Source organism: Python bivittatus, unplaced genomic scaffold (assembly GCF_059951505.1).
Source record: "Python bivittatus isolate LINGU-HERP-01145 unplaced genomic scaffold, Pbiv_v1 ctg000650_np1212, whole genome shotgun sequence".
NCBI lineage: Eukaryota > Metazoa > Chordata > Lepidosauria > Squamata > Pythonidae > Python > Python bivittatus.
The window spans coordinates 263,710-279,822 of record NW_028277093.1 but is presented as its reverse complement, the minus strand read 5'-3'; the positions used below and the strand labels follow the sequence as shown (position 1 = coordinate 279,822).

Below are 16,113 nucleotides of genomic sequence, written 5' to 3'. Positions count from 1 at the left end.
GGCCCGCCCCTACCCGGCCCCCCGCAGTTTTCCTTTCAGGTATTGTTCCGTGCACATCTGGACCCCGGAGGGAAAAGCCACTCAGCCCCTGCCAGGGAATTCTGTGGCGGGGCCAGCTCCCTCCGGGGGCGGCAGCAAGAGAAGCGCACAGGCCCGGCTCTGGATGCCGCCGCGGAGCCTGGGTCAGGGCTGCCAGGAGCAGCGAGCCGCTGGGGAGCCGTTGGCCCAACCCCACAGGGGCAAAGTGCCTTGGGGATCCCAGCGCCACTCCTGCCCCCCCTCCTGAGGCCAAGGGATGGAGAGGTGGTGAACGGCAGCTGCTGCAGGTTCTCCCGGCACCCTCGTGGTGCCCCCGCTGCACACGCAGCTTTCTGTGCCCTGGTGGTGCAAAGGGGGCCCCAGGGGGTGAGGCCAGGGCAGCGCCTCAGTCAGGGGGTGGCAGCGCCAAGCCCTCTTTCTCCCAAGGCTGCTTCTGCCCCCCCCCCATTAAACCGAGGCTGTTTCCAGAGGCAGGGCTGCTGTCTGGGCCTGCGAGTGGAGGGACTTTGGCACTCGGAGGGGGGGGAGGGAGGGGGTGCCAGCTGCTGGAGGGCACCCAGCTCTTGGAGACCATCCCCAGCCGCCCTTCTGCGCTGCGCGTTCCTCTCCTGGCAGCCAGCAGAACTGTCCTTACCACCGTAGTCTGCCCAGTAGCAGGACTGCCCTGTGGGTGCCAGTGGAGCCGTGAGACCCTGCCAGCCTCCAGGCTTTGCCAGCCTTCTGAGAGGGCAAAGGTCTTGCAGAAAAGACGTCCAGCTCCGGACACACATGTCCAGCTGGCGTGCAGAAGCTGGAAGAGGAGGATTGGTCGGTTGGACATTATTGTTTCAAAGATATAACCTCCCTTTGGACCCACAGACCACGTAAGGTGGTGAGTGAGAAAAGCAAAATGTGGCAAAGCTAAAAAAAATAGAAGCGAAATTAAATCCTCATTCATCCAACTCAAAATGCTTGGTTTGAAGGAGAGAGAGAAGTCAGATTCATGTTATTCTTCTTGCTAATACTATTAACACTTGTAAAGAAACCCCAAGTCCTAAAATGTTTGATGCACTATGTATGTATTGAAGATAAGAGGCCTCAGCCTTCTGTTTTCAGCTCTTGTTTTTGGAACGTGACCATAACACAAAAGGAAAAAGCATGAGGAGGGTAGAAGAAAGCAAACTTTGGAACAGCTGCTGTTTCCACTAGTGTATGGGACTGCTTCTTCTGCTTGGGTATCCCATCAGCCCTTGTTCCCCAGGCTGACAGAGGAGACTGAAGGCAGCTTACAAGATAAAGAAAGCGGGTTTGGGATCTAGTTAATGCTGGAAACCTGTAGAGCCGTTCAAGGTTTTCCTCCAGTTCTGAAAGGGTGTCATTATCTAGCCCCATGCACAAAAGAAAGGGGCAGTTCCAAGGGACCCAGGTAAGACCACCGGCTTCTCTGCCCAGCTCAGTCAACCTCGGATAGGGACTGTGGAGTTTGTAGTCCATCCCACACCTTCTGCTCTGCACACTAAAAAAATGCACACAGCATGCATTCACACAGCACACCTAATCTGTTGCTTAATTAGCTCATTTTCTGGTTTTGGAAAACAGCCTGAGCCGGAGACGGACCAACCTTCACAGCACACTAAGCCACCACAGAAACTAGCCAAGCTTCACCCGTGGCAGCCCCACGACTAACCTGAGACAGGTGTTGTGTCAACAGAGCCGCGCGCTCACACACAAATGGCTGCCCAGATTCACGAGGGGGCAAGACAGAAGCTGTCTAACTGCGAATTATGGGAAGCGTTTTCCTTCTGGGCTGACGGTCAGAGGCGGCACGTGGCTAGACGGCCCAGCACTGTAGGGCTGCAGAGGTAGAAACCTGAGGCCTGGGGGGATTTTTCAGAAAGAGCTGCAAGAGGCCGGAGGACCCCGGAAAGGCTCGACAAAAAGGAACGAGGAAAACGAGGTCGGGGGCAAGAACGGAAGCGAGCGTGTCTCGGGATGGGCACCCGGCTGGCACCCCATGCTGACAGACTCCACACCGCAGCTCCACCCGTGGATGGTTTCGGGGCCTGCTGGGGCCCAGAGCTCCGCTGCCTCCCACAGCGACTTCTGTGGCCGGACTGTGGCCACCTCCCGGCTCTCCCCAAAACCCGGAGCCCTGGCCTGTGATTGTCCAAACGCAATTCTTGTCTCTCCACCGAGAGTTGAGTCTGGACATCATGAGCCGGGGTTGGAGGTCGGCAGCCAGGGGAGGCCCGGAGGGGCCGGGCCCTTGGGGTCTTCAAAGGATCCGGCACAGCTCCCTCTTGAAGCGAAGCATCGCAGGATATTTATTTCTCAGCTGGGGAGCGGGGGGTGCTTTGTGCCTGTTTTTTAAAAGAAAGAAGTAAAGAAATAGCCCACGTGTGTTAGAAGTAGTCAGTGGGTGCATCTGCGGGCCAAGGCGGTCGGTCTTCCTCAGAGCCTCCGAGCCAGCTTTCGTGCCACGCAGCCCAAGACCTTCAAGTTGCCTGAACTCCAACTTGCCTGAAATCCAGCCACCCCTCCTGGGGAAGTTTTTCCTCCCCAACAAGGGGAAAAGGGTCCCGTGAGAGCCGGCCTGCAGCTGGCCTCCCTCTCCGTAGAGAGCTGCACCCCTGGAGGTACCAGTTGGGGAGGGGCGGCAGCCCCATAAGTTTCAGGGGGCCAGAACAGCATCTGATGCCACAGGCCCCATTTCCCGTGGGGCGTTTAGGCTCGGCCAGGTGGGCAGCTCCCACACGGAGGGATGCATTGGCTGCGTCGGCAAATTCTCTCTGCGGGCTCCCCGTTCCCTGATCCAGCCAGGAAGTGGCCATTTCCCCATTTAGACAAGGGGGGCTCCCACCTCTTTGCTCTGTGCCCCCTTCTTAAGGGTGGGGGGCATTTCACGGGGCCCCTTGGCTCCTGATGGAAAGGAAAGGGGTTTGGGAAGGGAGGGAGGGTGGCAGGGAGCGAGCCCCACCCCCGAGCCTCATACAACCTGGCACCCCCCTTCCCCCAATCTCCGGGCCCCTTTCTTCTGCCACAATGGGTCCGGCTCCACTTGGGTGGTCTCGGCCCTTCGCGTTCCTGCGCAGCCGCGTCCGTCCAGGCCCACCGGCCAGCCACCCCCAGCAGTGTGGCCTCTCTTCTGCAGCCCCCTCCCTCTGCAGCCCCTCTTCTTTCGCAGAGCAGAACAAAACCTTGGACAGCGGTCAGGCTTTGGAACCACACTGATCTCTTTGTCACCTTCCTCCCCAAAAGAGACAGATTTGTCCCTGGGGGGTGAAGGAAAAGGGCCTTCCAGGGCCCCCTCTCTAATCTCTCTTCAAAGCCCTGGGAGGGCAGCCACCCCCAGAGGGAGGTGGGTCTTTCGCACGCCAGCCAACACCCCCTCCAAAAGTCCCCTTTCCTGCTCCCCCCCAGCAGAGCCTTGGCCGGGCCTCGGGGGTCAGTCCCCCTTTGCCGCTCGTGGCTCCCTTCCCTGGCAGCTTGCTTGGGCCGAGGTGGCCAGGAGAAGGCGTGAATCGGCCTCCAAGAAGCCCGGGGGCCTCATGGGACAGGGCCCCATTCACACAATCCAGTCCCCAACACGTTTCCCTTTCAAGGCTTCGGAAGGGAGTTGCTGGCCCGCTTGACTGTAACTCTTAGTGGGTACGAACTGCCAGAGGCACTCGTCTTCCTGCTCCTCTAGTAAATAAATCCAGGGTCTCACCAGGGACCGTGACCGGAATTTGGGGAGGAAGGAGGGTGGGAGGAGGTCTTCTACCCAAAAAACGGCCACAGGGATCTTGGGAGAATCCTTCCTGCTCCGGTGAAAATGGCCAGAGACTGTCCCTGTTTGGCCCTTGCGGCTCAGCCGATTCCTGGAGCTCCGTGGACCAGCCGCGCTGTTTTCTTGGCAGAAGCCCAGAAGAGGCTTGCTCTCGCCACGTCTAGGGCACAGGCTGGGATCTCCCGGTGGTCCCCCATCCAAGGCCCTGCTCAGATTTTTGAGATGCGCCAGGTGCCCTAGTGGCCTTCAAATGAAATTCAGCAGCTTCTGCAGGTATCTGTAAGAGACACAGTACTGTATTTTCCTCTATTCTCATTTGCAGAGTAACTTGTCTGAGGAAAAAGCCCTTTTTCTTTCTTTTTTCCAGGGAAATATATTATGATTACTGAAATCCACCCTCCCATTCAATAAAAAAAAAAAAAGGAAGGCCACAAGGGACGCTGGCCCAGCCCACTGAGAGGCCCCGCCGGGGACTGAGCTGGGGCAGGCAGGCATCCCCCGCCTGGGCTCCCGTTGCTTTGTGAGTTGGGACCCCCCAGGGGACTTTTTTCCTTCCACTGCTGTTTCTTCGGGGTGAAAAACCACCCCATAAAACAAGTGGGGAGAAGACAAGCCGAATCCAAACTTTTCTGAGGGGGGAACCGTCCGCGGCTTCCAGAGGAGGCCCCCGGGGCGCCCCCCCAGACCGTCCCGCCCTCCTTCCGCTGCCCCTTCGGACGGCGCAAACGGCCTCGGGGGCAGCCCTGGGCGGAGGGGCTCCGGGCTGCGCGGGGATGCAGGGGGCCGCCCCGGCGCCTCTCCCTCCGCTGGGGCGCGGGACCCCTTCGGACAGGGAGCTGCCCGGTTGCCCGAAGCGGGGCGCGCCCGGAGCGCGGCTCTGCCCGCCGGGATCGCGCCGTCGGGCGCCCCGCGCAGCAGCTGCCGGGGGGCGGGGCGGCGGGCGGGGAACACCCCTGCCCGTGACGTCACGGGGGCGGGGAGGGGAAGTGACGCGCTCGGAGGTTCCCACCCTCTCCCGCCTCCCCGGCAGGGAAAGACGAAGCAGGAGGCGGAGGAAGGAAGAACGAGGCGCCTCCGGTCCCGCGGGGAAAGGTAGGGGCGCCGCGGGGGCGGACCCGGGACCCCAGGCGGCGGCGGGGCGGGGCGGCAGCAGGGAGGCCCGCGGGCAGGGGGCGGCCCCCTCCCCCAGAAGGGATTGAGCCCCGGAGCCTCTTTTGTTGCCGCCCGGGCGAAGCGGTGGGTGATGGCAAGCATGTGCAAAGGGTGCACCCCGCGGGCCCGGTTCGGAGTCTCAGAATCGGGGCGACGGGGCGACGATCGAGGTCACTCCTGAGCACGTGCAGAGGGCAGCTGCACCGCTGCCTCCCGCCGGAAGCGAGCCCCGCTCGAACGCCAGAACACGGGCGGCGGGGCAGGCATCCTCTGCGCGTGCACAGAGGGTCGCCCTGCCTCTCTTAAAAACTGGTTGTGTTTGTTCCATTGAACAAATAAAGCATTACGACCCCAACAGAGCCGGCGCTAAAAAGGAAGCTACGCAGGGACTAAAAGCAAATCAGAGGGAAAGCGTGGGGCGAATATAGGACCGCAAGGAGACCTGTAAACACTTCGAAACCCCGTCTTCGGGGTCCCCTGAACGACTTTTGCGTCGATGAACGCGACCCCATCTTTGTCGGGTTTTTCAAAGACGCGGAGTTTGGGGCCCGGTCAGTTTCCTTCGCTTTTCCGGTCTCTCGTCCCGGAGAAGCCGCCCTGTCATTTGGGGGCGGCGGACGGGGTTTGGCGGGCGAGGCCTCTTTGCGTCCTTGGGGCTCAGAACCCGGAGGGTCTCCGGGCCAAGCGCTCCGCCCGCAGGAACTGGGCCGCGTCTCCCACTCCCCCGACCGTGCTGCTGGGGCTGATGGACTATGGGGTTGGACCTCCGCTGGAGGGAATCCTCCTGGGCTCCGAGGCCAGCGAGCCGCGGTTCCCCGCCCCGCGAAGCCCGTGGAGAGCTCCCCGCTCCGCTGCCGCTCCCGGGCTGGACTAGATGATGTCGGGGGCCCCTCCGCGCCTCGCCTCGCCTCGCCTCGCCTCGCCCTCTGGCTCCGCAGCCCCTCCACGCCTGGGGCCGTGGCTTCGCAGCCGCGCTGCTGGAGCCGCTCTTCGACTGCAGTCCGGAAGCCGCCTGGCTCCCGGCGGGGCTCTTCCCGTGAGCCGCGCACGGGCACGGCTTCGTTCTCTGCTCAGCCCCGCTTCTTCCCTTCTGGCCCCCAGCGCTGCCATGGCCGCCCCGGCAAACGCGCAGACCGCCAGCAAGACCTGGGAGCTCAGCCTGTACGAACTTCACCGGACGCCCCAGGTGAGGGACGGGAGGGGGAAGCGCCCGCAAGCGCCAGCCGGGGCCGGGCCGGAGGGCAGCCAGCGGAGCAGAAGGACAGGGAGGGTCAAGCCCCCCACCCCAGTCAGGGGAGACCCTCCTTGAGGCGGCATTTTCCTCTGGCTGGGTCTCAGGAGCCCTCTGCGGGGTGAGGGAGGGGTTCCCCTGGGGAGCACCCTCACCTGCGTGAGGCCGGCTGGGATCAGTCAGTCAGAAGCGCTTTTAGGCTGTTCGCCTCAGGTACATCAAAGCGGGTTACAAAAGCCGTGGGCCCTGGCTTCCCACAAAAAGGCCCCCAAGTCAGCCCATTCACCCCAGTGAAAACTGGAGACCCGTCAGGACCAAGAGAGACCGCCAGGATGCGCTACCCTTCTCCAAGGTTGGCCCGGCCCGCCAGGTTCCCCCGGAGGTGACCAGCTGGGGGAACCACCCCCAGGCACTTGTGGCCTGGTGTCTCCATTGGTGCGGCCCAGGAGGGCAGACCCAGAGTCTCAAGCCACAGAGGGCTTTATGGGCGGTGACCAGGCCCTGGAATTGCACCTGGAAGCAACCTGGCAGCCATGGCAGAACTGACACCACAGGGCGTCCTGCCAGTCTGCAGCAGCAAGCTGCATTTTGTCCCCGCCGATGTTTCCAGGGTGGTGGCCACTGGCCGCCCCACAGAGAGCAAGCTGCAGCAGTGCAGCCCGGAGGGACTACCAGCAGCTGAATTCCCCCTTTCCCGTTGGGCCGGGCTCCCTCCTCTCCATATGGAGCGCCCCGGGCAGCGAAGGGCCGACGCCCCTCCCTTCTCGCTGCAGGAGGCCATCATGGACGGGACGGAGATCGCCGTCTCCCCGCGCAGCCTGCACAGTGAGCTGATGTGCCCCATCTGCCTGGACATGCTGAAGCACACCATGACCACCAAGGAGTGCCTGCACCGCTTCTGCTCAGACTGCATTGTCACCGCCCTGCGCAGCGGGTAGGGGGGGTGGGCGGAGGGGGGCCGCCCTCTCTGGGGCCGGGGCCGCCCCAGCACCTCCTTCTCCCTCTGTCCCCACCGCTGCAGGAACAAGGAGTGCCCCACCTGCCGCAAGAAGCTGGTCTCCAAACGCTCCCTGCGCCCCGACCCGAACTTCGACGCCCTCATCTCCAAGATCTACCCCAGCCGGGACGAGTACGAAGCCCACCAGGACCGGGTGCTGGCCAAGCTCAACCGCCTCCACAACCAGCAGGCCCTCCGCAGCAGCATGGAGGAGGGGCTGAAGATGCAGGCCATGAACCGGTAGGTGCCGGGGGGCCTGCAGGGGGTGCGCCTGCCCCTCGGCAACACCCTGAGCCTCTTCTGGCCCCGGGCGAGCACTTCCTGCAACCGTCCGGAATCCTTTCCCCACCCGAAGAAAGAAAAACGGTGTCTGCCTGACCCCCCCCCCCGCCCTTGCAGCACATTGTGGGGGGGCTTTCCTGGATTCCCCATCCGATTTTCACTGCTGTGCCCGGAAATCGCTTCTGTTGGTCCCATAGATTCTTTTGGGGGAGGGTGTCATGCCCCCTTGCTTAGGAGGAGCCGCTTCCGAGAAGTCACCGGGAAGCGTGTTTATGAAGCGTGTTTAGCTTACCTGGGGTGCAAGAGCAGCCCCCCAGCCCCCTGCATTTTCACTCCAAGGTCCTCTTGGTCTGGGGGATCCCTTGGATGGGGCAGGGTTTGAAACGGGAGACTGCACCTTCCTAACAGTGCCCCCCCTCGCTCGGGGGCCTCTGTCCACCGCCAGGGGGCAGCGGGTTCGGAAGCACCCCCAGGAGTCGGACAACACCACCTTCAGCGGGGCGGAGGACAACTGCGACAGCCGCTCCCACCTCAGCAACGCCTCAGCCCCCAGCCAGCCAGAGGCCGGGCCCAGCTGTAAGCGCTCACGAGCCTCGGACGAGTCGTGCGCCGAGCCAGAGACCTCGCACGAGGGTGGGCGGGGCAGCCCCGAGCCCGGGGCCGAGTCCGGCAGCAGCGAGATCGAACTGGTCTTCCGGCCCCACCCCGTCTTGGTGGAGAAGGGGGGCTACTCACAGACCAGGTGAGCAGGGCGAGGACCCTCAGGCTGGGCCCCAGCAAAGGGCCAGTTTGGGGGGTCTGGTGGGAGGGCAGGAGCAGGAGGTCCTCGGGGCTCTCCATAAGGTGCTGCTCTGGACACGGCATGTATGAACTCAGCCTGGGTGTGGCTGCTCTGCCCCCCGGCTCTGGCAGGGCCGGGCCCCCTCCTTTCCTCTTGCCTTCACTTCTCCCCCCTGCCCCCCTGGTTGGCAGGTATGTGAAGACCACGGCCAACGCAACGGTGGATCACCTTTCCAAATACCTGGCTCTGCGCATTGCCCTGGAAGAGGCCCCGGCCCCGGGCCCCGAGGCCCCCGCCCTGGATGATGTGAGCGAGAAGCAGTACACCATCTACATCACCACAGCTGGCGGGGCCTTCACGGTAAGGAGGAGTGGAGAGGGAGACTCAGAGGCTGATGGAAGAGGCAGCCAGAGAGACACGGTCCCTTTGTGATCGTGATCGTCGTGCTTAAGATTCCCCTCGGGCAGATCCTCGGGTCCCGCCTGTTGGGGCAGAGCCTGTCTGTTGGGCCCATGCAGCCTGGCTCACTTGCCCGGGTTACCTGTTCTCCCCATAATGAGGTCAGCTCCCTCTTCTAGAGAAGGTTTCCCTGGGTGGCCACCCAGGGAGGCTCAGGGTCCGTGGGAGAGGCTTTGGGCAAAGGGGCAGAACAGCTACAAACTGAGTCCCCCCCACTCCACCCCGTGTCCTCCCTTGGCTCAGACGCTGAACGGGTCGGCGACCCTGGAGCTGGTGAACGAGAAATACTGGAAGCTGAGCAAACCACTGGAGCTGTACTACGCCCCCACCAAGGAACAGAAATAACGGGGAGGGGGACCGCCTGACGGACAGCAGCTAGGCGGGCAGGGGACGGCATCATTTTTGCCCTCAAGGTGCCTCTCCAAAGAAGATGCTTCGCTGGGGGGGGGGGGTGTGCCGCTTTATCCCCAACTGTGACCTACCCCAAATCTTCCAAGGCTGGCAGGGAAGGGCAGAGACACCCTTCTGTATTGGCTTCTTCTCCCATGAAGGACTGGGGGGCTCCTGCTCTCCCCGCTTCTCTGTCTCCTGTGCGGGGGTTGATGGGGTTAAGGTTCAATTCCTGCCTTTTTACAGCTGTTTTTTGTGGAACTGAATTGATCACAGAATATTTGCCCCTTTGAACATCTGTCTTTGGAGTTCCTCTTTTTTGGGGGGGGATTTTGCTGGGGGCAGCGAAAGGGAACAGACTCCCGGGGGCCTGAAGTGGGCCAGGCCGTCTTACGGGACCCTCGGCTGCCCGGTGCCAGAGGAGGCGTACCCACGAGAATCCCAACCGAAGTCTGCCTGGCATCTCCCGAATGTGCCGAACTCCAGTCCCGTCACCATACATGGCAGCTTGGCTCCAGATGATGGGAGCGGCCCTTTCCCAGCCTGCTCGGGGGGGGGGGCTTTCCACATTTTCTGCCCCCAAAGGGCCCTCTCTGTGCCCCCACCCGTGCCCCACCCTCCTCAACCCAGAAGTGCTTGCCCAAGGCTTCCTCCTTGCTTGTGAGGAACCCTGACAGAGGGAGGGGTCCTGTGAGGGGCTGAATCTCTCGCTATCTTACTTGGGGGTTCCTCCCATGTACCCCACGTTGGCCCTGCAGTTGCACCTCTAGTCCAGAAGCAACTTTTCACTCCCATTTTAACCATTCTTCCCAAGAGTTCATGGCGCTTCCAAGCCCCATTTCTTCTCTCTGAAGCAACCCACTCCCAGCCCCCCTCTGGGGGCCCTTGCAGCGCAGGCCTTGCCCCTGCAGGGAGCCCTTCTGCCCCGCTTGCCAGGCACTTCTGGTTCCGAAGACAATTCATGTAGCTGGACCTCAAGAGCTTTGCTGCTGCTGCTGCTGGGAGTTTTCTTGCTCCCTCCCCCCTTTTTCAGGCGCATTTTTCGCAACTGAGAGAAGGGGAAGGAACCCAATCAAAGCTTCCTCCCTTTGTGGGGCCAAAAGGCTGATGGGGGGGGGGCTTTCCATGGGCTGTAGGGATTCCTGCTTCCACCCCCCAACAGGAGACCGTACCTTTCAAGGGCTGCAGCCTGGGGCCCAGCTGGGGAGCCCCAGGCCTTGGGGCGCTTGGCTAACGGACAAGGCGGCCACAAGCGCCAGGACTTGCCCTCCCAGGGGCAGCACAAGCCCCGTTGGGTGCGAAGGGCCCTCTTGGAGCTGAGGGGGTAAAGGTGAGCCACAGGAGTGACTTGAGATGGCTCTGAATGTTTGGGGGGCCTGGCACATTTGGCTTCCGGCTCACCCCAGCCCCGCCTGGGCTGTCTGGCCACCGCGGGGCTTGCCGGGGCCACTGTGCTCTAAGGCATCTCCAGGGAGGCTGGTCAGGGAGAGCAGGGAACAGGCGCTGCCTGTGACGCCTCCCCCGGCCCCGTCCAGGGCCCCTCTGTTAAAGACCAAAAGGCTGCCACTTGCACTCTGCACCCCGTCTCCCCCCCGCTGGAGGGCCCCCAACACCATCAGGCTGTGCAGTCGGGGAGCAGCGTTTATTTCAAGAGCCCACTTGCAGGGTGGCCTGCCTGGGGGGAGAAGATGGGTGTGGAGGGGAGGGGGTTCTGCTAGAGCCGACACACTGAGCCAAGTGGGGCCCCCAGGCATTCCACCTTCATGTGCATCAGCAGGAGTGGGGGGCGGCGAGGGTGCCCGGGTTATTCTGCGACGGCAACAGCTCTCAGTATGCACAAAGGCGGTCTGCAGGGAGGGAAGGGGCTGAGACCCCTGGGGCAAAGGCTTGGGGTCTCCGGCGTCCAGGAGGGACAGGTAGTGGCCACTGGGGGGAGTCCAAACGCTACTGACCTGTGGAGGGAGAGGAGGGGGTGAGATTTGGTTGTGACACAGCAAGTGGAGAAATCAGGGTGGGGAGCCCCCCCCCCCCGTGGCATCTGAGGGGGCATTCGCACAAGAGCAAAGCCTGGTCAGGCCTTTGGGGCTGGGAGGGCGTCATCGGCTGCCCTCTGGGCTCCACGGGGGAGGACGGGAAGATAAATGGGGGAGGTCTGCCTGGAGGGGCTTTTCTTCCTAGGAGCACTGCAGTTGGAGGGGGTGCAGGCCATTCCCTCCCCCCACCAGATCAGTGCAGGGATCCAAAAGGTGTCCCTCCAACCCAGGGGAGACCCCCCACCCAAGTCCTCTTCTTCTGCCTTCCACCAATCAGCCCGGCCACCCCTCTGGGTCCTGCAGAGAAAGCAGCGTGTGCACCCCCAGCCCGCCATCTCCTGGCCCAGCAGCTGCAGGGGCCTCTCCGTCGTCTGGAGCTGCCAAACGGGCAGGAGGCCTCGGGCTCAAGCACGGGGGAGAGGGCGGTCAGCCACGGCCCCCTGGCTACTGCCTGGCTTACCTTCCTGCGGGTAGGTGTCGCCTTCCAGGGGGGTGTATCCTGCAGGAGAGTGAAGGAAATGGGTTGGTCAGGCCTTGGGGAGAACCAGGTGGGCCAGAGCAGCGGGCGTCCCCAGGAGGGAGAGGCCGCCTTAAGAGAGGTCCGGCCGACCTCTTCTGCCTGTCTCACCCGCCCAGACCAACTCTCACGCTGCTGCACTACAATTCCTCTCATCCCCGTCCACATGCCAGAAACCAGAGGAGCAGGGCTTGTCCCGCGAGCCGTTTCTATAAGCCTTGGGGTTAGTTCCCCCCCCCTTCTGCGGAGAAGGCTCTGTGCCCTCCACGGCTGAAGCCTTGCCCTGGGGATGGGGGAGCAACAGCGCCCCAGAGAGCCGATCAGGGCCGCTTGGAGGGTTGGCAGTTCCTCCACCAACTACGTTCCCCGCACAAAGTAAGCTAGCAGGTCAGGCCCCGCTTTTTCCTCGACAGGTTTCTGTTCTTGCTTTGGGGAGTTTGGGGGTTCTAACCAGAAGTGATATAGCCCTTCCCCAGAGGAGGAGCCCTTTTCCCAGTCCTGCATGCTCCCATCTCACCTTGGACCCTGGACCGCTTCCAGAAGACCACGCCGGTCACTAGGACGACAATCCCCACAACCAGCATGGCAACCGAGATGCCAATTTTGATCCAGAGCTCTGAGGGGATACCTGGGGCTGGGCAGCGGGACAGAAAAGTGGGACTGTTAACGGTGACCCCAAAATGGACTCTCTTACCCAACGCAGCTCCCTACTCCCCCATTTTTTCTGCCAAAGTTGCTTCTTGTTCCCACATTTGGGGGGTTTATTTGCCCCCCCTTCTGGGATATTTACATTCTGCAATTTGCGGAAGGCCAGGAAGCTTCCTGAGTGCCCCCCTCCCCGTCTGGGTGGAAGAGTTTGCTTCGGAGCACCCTTAGGAGAGGGCGGCCATCCCAGTGACAAGGCGGCCCGGAGACCCACGTGGCTGCCCTGCCTTACAGGGAACCCCAACTTCCCGGATGCAAACTGGCCCCCTTCAGTGCCAAAAGACAATGTGCCCCTCGGGAGTCTCCCAGCAGCAAGTGTTGCTGGGGGGCAGGGAGACCTACCCTTCATGACAAATCGCCCCATGTCCTAGAATAGCATTTCTCAACCATGCTGACTTTAAGAAGCATGGACTTTGACTCCCAGAATTCCCTAGCCAGCACATGTGGACGCACACTGACTGGGGAATTCTGGGAGTTGAAGTCCACACATGTTAAAGTTGCCACTGTCCTGGAGGAACTTTCTGCTCCCCAGAGGAGGAAAATCCCACAGGCTATTGCAATTCCAGCAAGATGGATGTTTCTGTGGCTTCTTGGGGCGCATCTGGGGGGCTCATTCTTGGACGGGACAACGGTGGGTCCTTGTGGAAGACAGTTACTGCCCACTCCCCTGCACGGAACCTTTCTGCCCAACCCCCGAGAGATGAGAACTCGCTGAAAAGGGGAGGCCCTCTGCACATGAACAGAGGTACCCTTGTGGACCAGCCTTGCTGCTTCTGGGGCAGCTCACAGGAAAACGTGCCCCCCATTAGTCCTCCAGCTGTCCCCCAGCCCCCACTCACTCCAGTCCTGGGTGAGGGGCTCAGCGAGGCTGGTGTGCTCCACGGAGCAGGTGTAGGTCCCGCCCTGCTGGGGGTCGACCGGCAATCTCAGCTGAGCCTGGTAGCTCCAGTCGCCGTTGCTGGTGACCTGCGGGGGGCCCAGATGATCCTTCACAGGGTCCCCATTCCACAGCCAGGTGATGTTGACATCCCCTGGGTAGAAGCCCCATGCCATGCAGGCGAGCATGATGGGATCTGGAGTGTTCTGAGGAGCCACAGGGAAAATGCGGATGTTCGGCTTAGCTGGACAGAGGAAGGAAGGAAGGAAGGAAGGAAGGAAGGAAGGAAGGAAGGAAGGAAGGAAGGAAGGAAGGAAGGAAGGAAGGAAGGAAGGAAGGAAGGAAGGAAGGAAGGAAGGAAGGAGAACACGTGAGGCTGCCTTTCGCCCTTCAGCCGCTGCTGCACCCCAACCCCCATTGACCTCCCCCCGTCCTCCCCAATTTAAAATGCTCCTGAAATCAAATAGAAAGGAAGCTGAGCGAGGCCACCTGGACCAGCTCCTGCTCAGCGCCCTGCTTCTGTGCGGGATGAGATATGGATGGAGTTCTGGATAAGCCGACATTGCCCTGCTTTTGTCTGGAGGTCCAGTCCAAACAATTTTCCGATTTGGAAAGTTTTTCTAATCCATTTCTCCGCCATTGTCCAGAGACTGGCTGGTCGTGGGAGTCAGTTCAGGCGGCCTGAGGCCCCTTCCAGCTAGGATTGTAGCAGAACCCCCTCCCTCCCTCCCTCCCTCCCTCCCTCCCTCCCTCCCTCCCTCAGCTCACTTGGCTGGCAAAGCCCAGGGCCAGCCGCCCCTTCCCCAGCCAGCCCCACCTTCACTCACTCTTCCTGCCCCCTGTCTGTCCCCAGAGGGGCTGGAGCTGCTGCCCACAGCCCTGGGCTGCCTCCAGGGCCACCGGCACGGCCCCTTGGTTGAGCCAGTGGGCTACGGGGACACCGGTGTAGTTCCAGGGGAAGGATGCCCCCAGGCCGCAGGGCACGAACATCTGGTTGTCGTAGTCAAAGCAGCTGAAGGGGATCTTGTTGAAGAACATGGTCCACTCGGGCTGGAGGACGCGGCTGTCTGCCGAGAGGTAGCAGTCCGTCTCCAGGTGCAGGACGAAGCAGCCTGCGGGGGGGGGGGGGCGGAGGTCAGGGCGCCTGCCTGCCAGGACGCCCTCTGCCCACCCCGGGGCAGCGGGAGAGCGGGGGAGGGGTGCTGGGAAGGCGTGACGGGCTCCCAGGAAGAGGCCGAGGGTGGCCCTCGAGTTAGCGCCGGCCGCCCCCGGAGGTGGAGGTGCCGTTCCGCGGTCGGGGCGGACGGCCCCTGCGGGGGACCCAGGACCCCCCGGCTCAAGCAGCCCCCCGGGCCCAGGCAAACGCCGCCCTCCGCTGCCCTGCCCTGCCCTGCCCTGCCCTGCCCTGCCCTGGGACGCCCGGGAACACCCGACGAGGAACCCCGCCGCCCGGAGCGGCCGGGGCGACCCGCGTCCTTCCGGCGCGTTGCCTAGAAAGCGAAGCCGCTGTAAGCCCTGTCCGCGGGGGGGGGGGGGGGGGGCCGCGCGTGTGGCCAGCGCGCCGGAGATGATGGGAGTTGTAGCTCAGCGCGTCCGCCGGGCAGGGAAGCGGAAGCGAGTCTCGTCTGCTGGGCGCTCCCTCCCTCCCAGCGGTTGAAAGAGAAAATGGAAGCGAGGCAGCGGGAGGCTCGCCGAGGCAACTCGGTGGCCAGGAACTGCGCTCTTCACGTGGCCAGAAGCACCCAAACCCGAAACCCTTGGTACCCCCAGCCCAGTGGCTGATGGCGCCTCCGCGCGGAGCAGCCAAAGGTTCCCCGGAACTCCCGGTGTTCTCTTGGAACCTCCCCCAACGACTGAAATGCACAGATAGACTGCCGCCGGGCATGGAAGTTCTACCGTTGTCACACGGCGAGCTCCGCCTGCTGGACAGCTCTGCCTACTGCAGGCGCATCGCCCGCTTTGCAGCTGGGCGGGGGGCGCCCTTCGCCACGGAGCCGTGGCTCAGCCTCCCTCGGGGGGCTGCTGTCTGGGGGGGATTGGCGGAGGGAGTCCTCGGGGGTCCGAGCTCCGTGGCCCAGTGGTTGGCCCGTGGCGCAACCGGGACAGAGCCCGCCTCTCGGCGCGGCCTTACCTGCCAGCGGGGCGCTCAGCGCCAGGCCCAGCAGCAGCCACGGGGGTCGCATCCCGGCGGGCCGCGGGGACGGGAGGTCTGGCCGGCCCGGACGCGCTCGTGGGAAGGACTTCCCGGACGAGCAGACTGGCGCTCCCTCCTCCCCAGCCCGCCGCCGCCCCGACGGAACGCCCCTCGCCCCGCGGGCACCCAATGGCGAAGGCGGGCACCGGCGCGTCATCAGTCGCCGAGGAGGCCGAGCCGTCCGGGCGCCGGAGAGGGAAATCGTCCCGAGCCGCTTGCAGGGGCTCCCGGAGAGGAGCGGCCGCGGGCGAGGGCTCCCGCCATGTCTCCTTCCAGACGCTCCCTTGACGTTGCTCCTGCTGCCCAGTGACGGGACCCTTGCCCGCCCCTCCCGGTCCCCGTATGCGTATAGGTGGGGATTATGGGCGTTGTAGTCGCTGGGGAACGAGGCGGGAGGGGCGTTCGCCTTCTCGCCTCCCAGGCCGGGCCGAGGCTGGCGCCTGGCTGGCCCGGGCGGAGGACGGTGGGGCGGGGGTTGTGGGGAAGAACCAAGCGCGGGGGCTGGAGAGGCTGGATCCGACCCGACAGCTGAGCCCCGAGGGCGCCTCCCTCCCCCCCCGTTGGCAGCGCCGAGGTCGTCCGGGCGGACTTTCCGGGCCCAAAGGGGTCTCTCCAAGCTCCTTCGACCGAGCCCAGCTGGTTATACCTTCCTTCATAAATAAACCAGTATTAAACAAGCCACGGTTTTGCGACTTGTACAGCTAGCTG

At 63.1% G+C, this 16,113-nt stretch overlaps 2 protein-coding genes across 3 annotated transcripts; one reads left to right on the top strand and one right to left on the bottom strand.

The window, feature by feature from the left end:
• The first annotated feature begins 4,749 nt into the window (after nt 1-4,749).
• RING1 (ring finger protein 1) lies at nt 4,750-9,377 on the top strand. 2 transcript variants are annotated; one of them, XM_088151445.1, is made up of 8 exons: nt 4,797-4,879; nt 5,298-5,490; nt 6,041-6,125; nt 6,944-7,104; nt 7,192-7,407; nt 7,895-8,191; nt 8,422-8,590; nt 8,933-9,377. In XM_088151445.1, exons 3-8 carry the CDS (start codon nt 6,048-6,050, stop codon nt 9,032-9,034), a joined length of 1,023 nt encoding a protein of 340 aa, XP_088007571.1. In that variant the 5' UTR covers nt 4,797-4,879; nt 5,298-5,490; nt 6,041-6,047; the 3' UTR covers nt 9,035-9,377. The 2 variants fall into 2 exon arrangements, with proteins under 2 accessions (XP_088007570.1, XP_088007571.1); XM_088151444.1 differs by lacking the exon at nt 5,298-5,490 and having other exon boundaries at nt 4,750-4,879.
• A 1,329-nt stretch (nt 9,378-10,706) lies between these two features.
• On the bottom strand, nt 10,707-15,506 carry LOC103054455 (HLA class II histocompatibility antigen, DM beta chain). Its single transcript, XM_088151447.1, has 6 exons — nt 15,343-15,506; nt 14,039-14,323; nt 13,174-13,455; nt 12,147-12,263; nt 11,573-11,611; nt 10,707-11,031 (listed from the first exon to the last, which is right to left on the bottom strand). The coding sequence occupies exons 1-6, from the start codon at nt 15,392-15,394 to the stop codon at nt 11,024-11,026; spliced, it is 783 nt and encodes a 260-aa protein (XP_088007573.1). The 5' UTR covers nt 15,395-15,506; the 3' UTR covers nt 10,707-11,023.
• Between the last annotated feature and the right edge of the window lie 607 nt (nt 15,507-16,113).

What these genes read in the sequence shown, in the direction of transcription:
- RING1 (XM_088151444.1), top strand. Translation starts at nt 6,048, where the DNA reads ATGGCCGCCCCGGCAAACGCGCAGACCGCCAGCAAGACCTGGGAGCTC. An exon ending in AACTTCACCGGACGCCCCAG is followed by an intron (nt 6,126 to 6,943) that starts GTGAGGGACGGG and finishes TTCTCGCTGCAG; the next exon opens with GAGGCCATCATGGACGGGAC. An exon ending in CAGCTGGCGGGGCCTTCACG is followed by an intron (nt 8,591 to 8,932) that starts GTAAGGAGGAGT and finishes CCCTTGGCTCAG; the next exon opens with ACGCTGAACGGGTCGGCGAC.
- LOC103054455 (XM_088151447.1), bottom strand. Translation starts at nt 15,394, where the DNA reads ATGCGACCCCCGTGGCTGCTGCTGGGCCTGGCGCTGAGCGCCCCGCTG. An exon ending in ACAGACAGGGGGCAGGAAGA is followed by an intron (nt 13,456 to 14,038) that starts GTGAGTGAAGGT and finishes TCCTCTGTCCAG; the next exon opens with CTAAGCCGAACATCCGCATT. An exon ending in GAAGCGGTCCAGGGTCCAAG is followed by an intron (nt 11,612 to 12,146) that starts GTGAGATGGGAG and finishes ACTCTCCTGCAG; the next exon opens with GATACACCCCCCTGGAAGGC.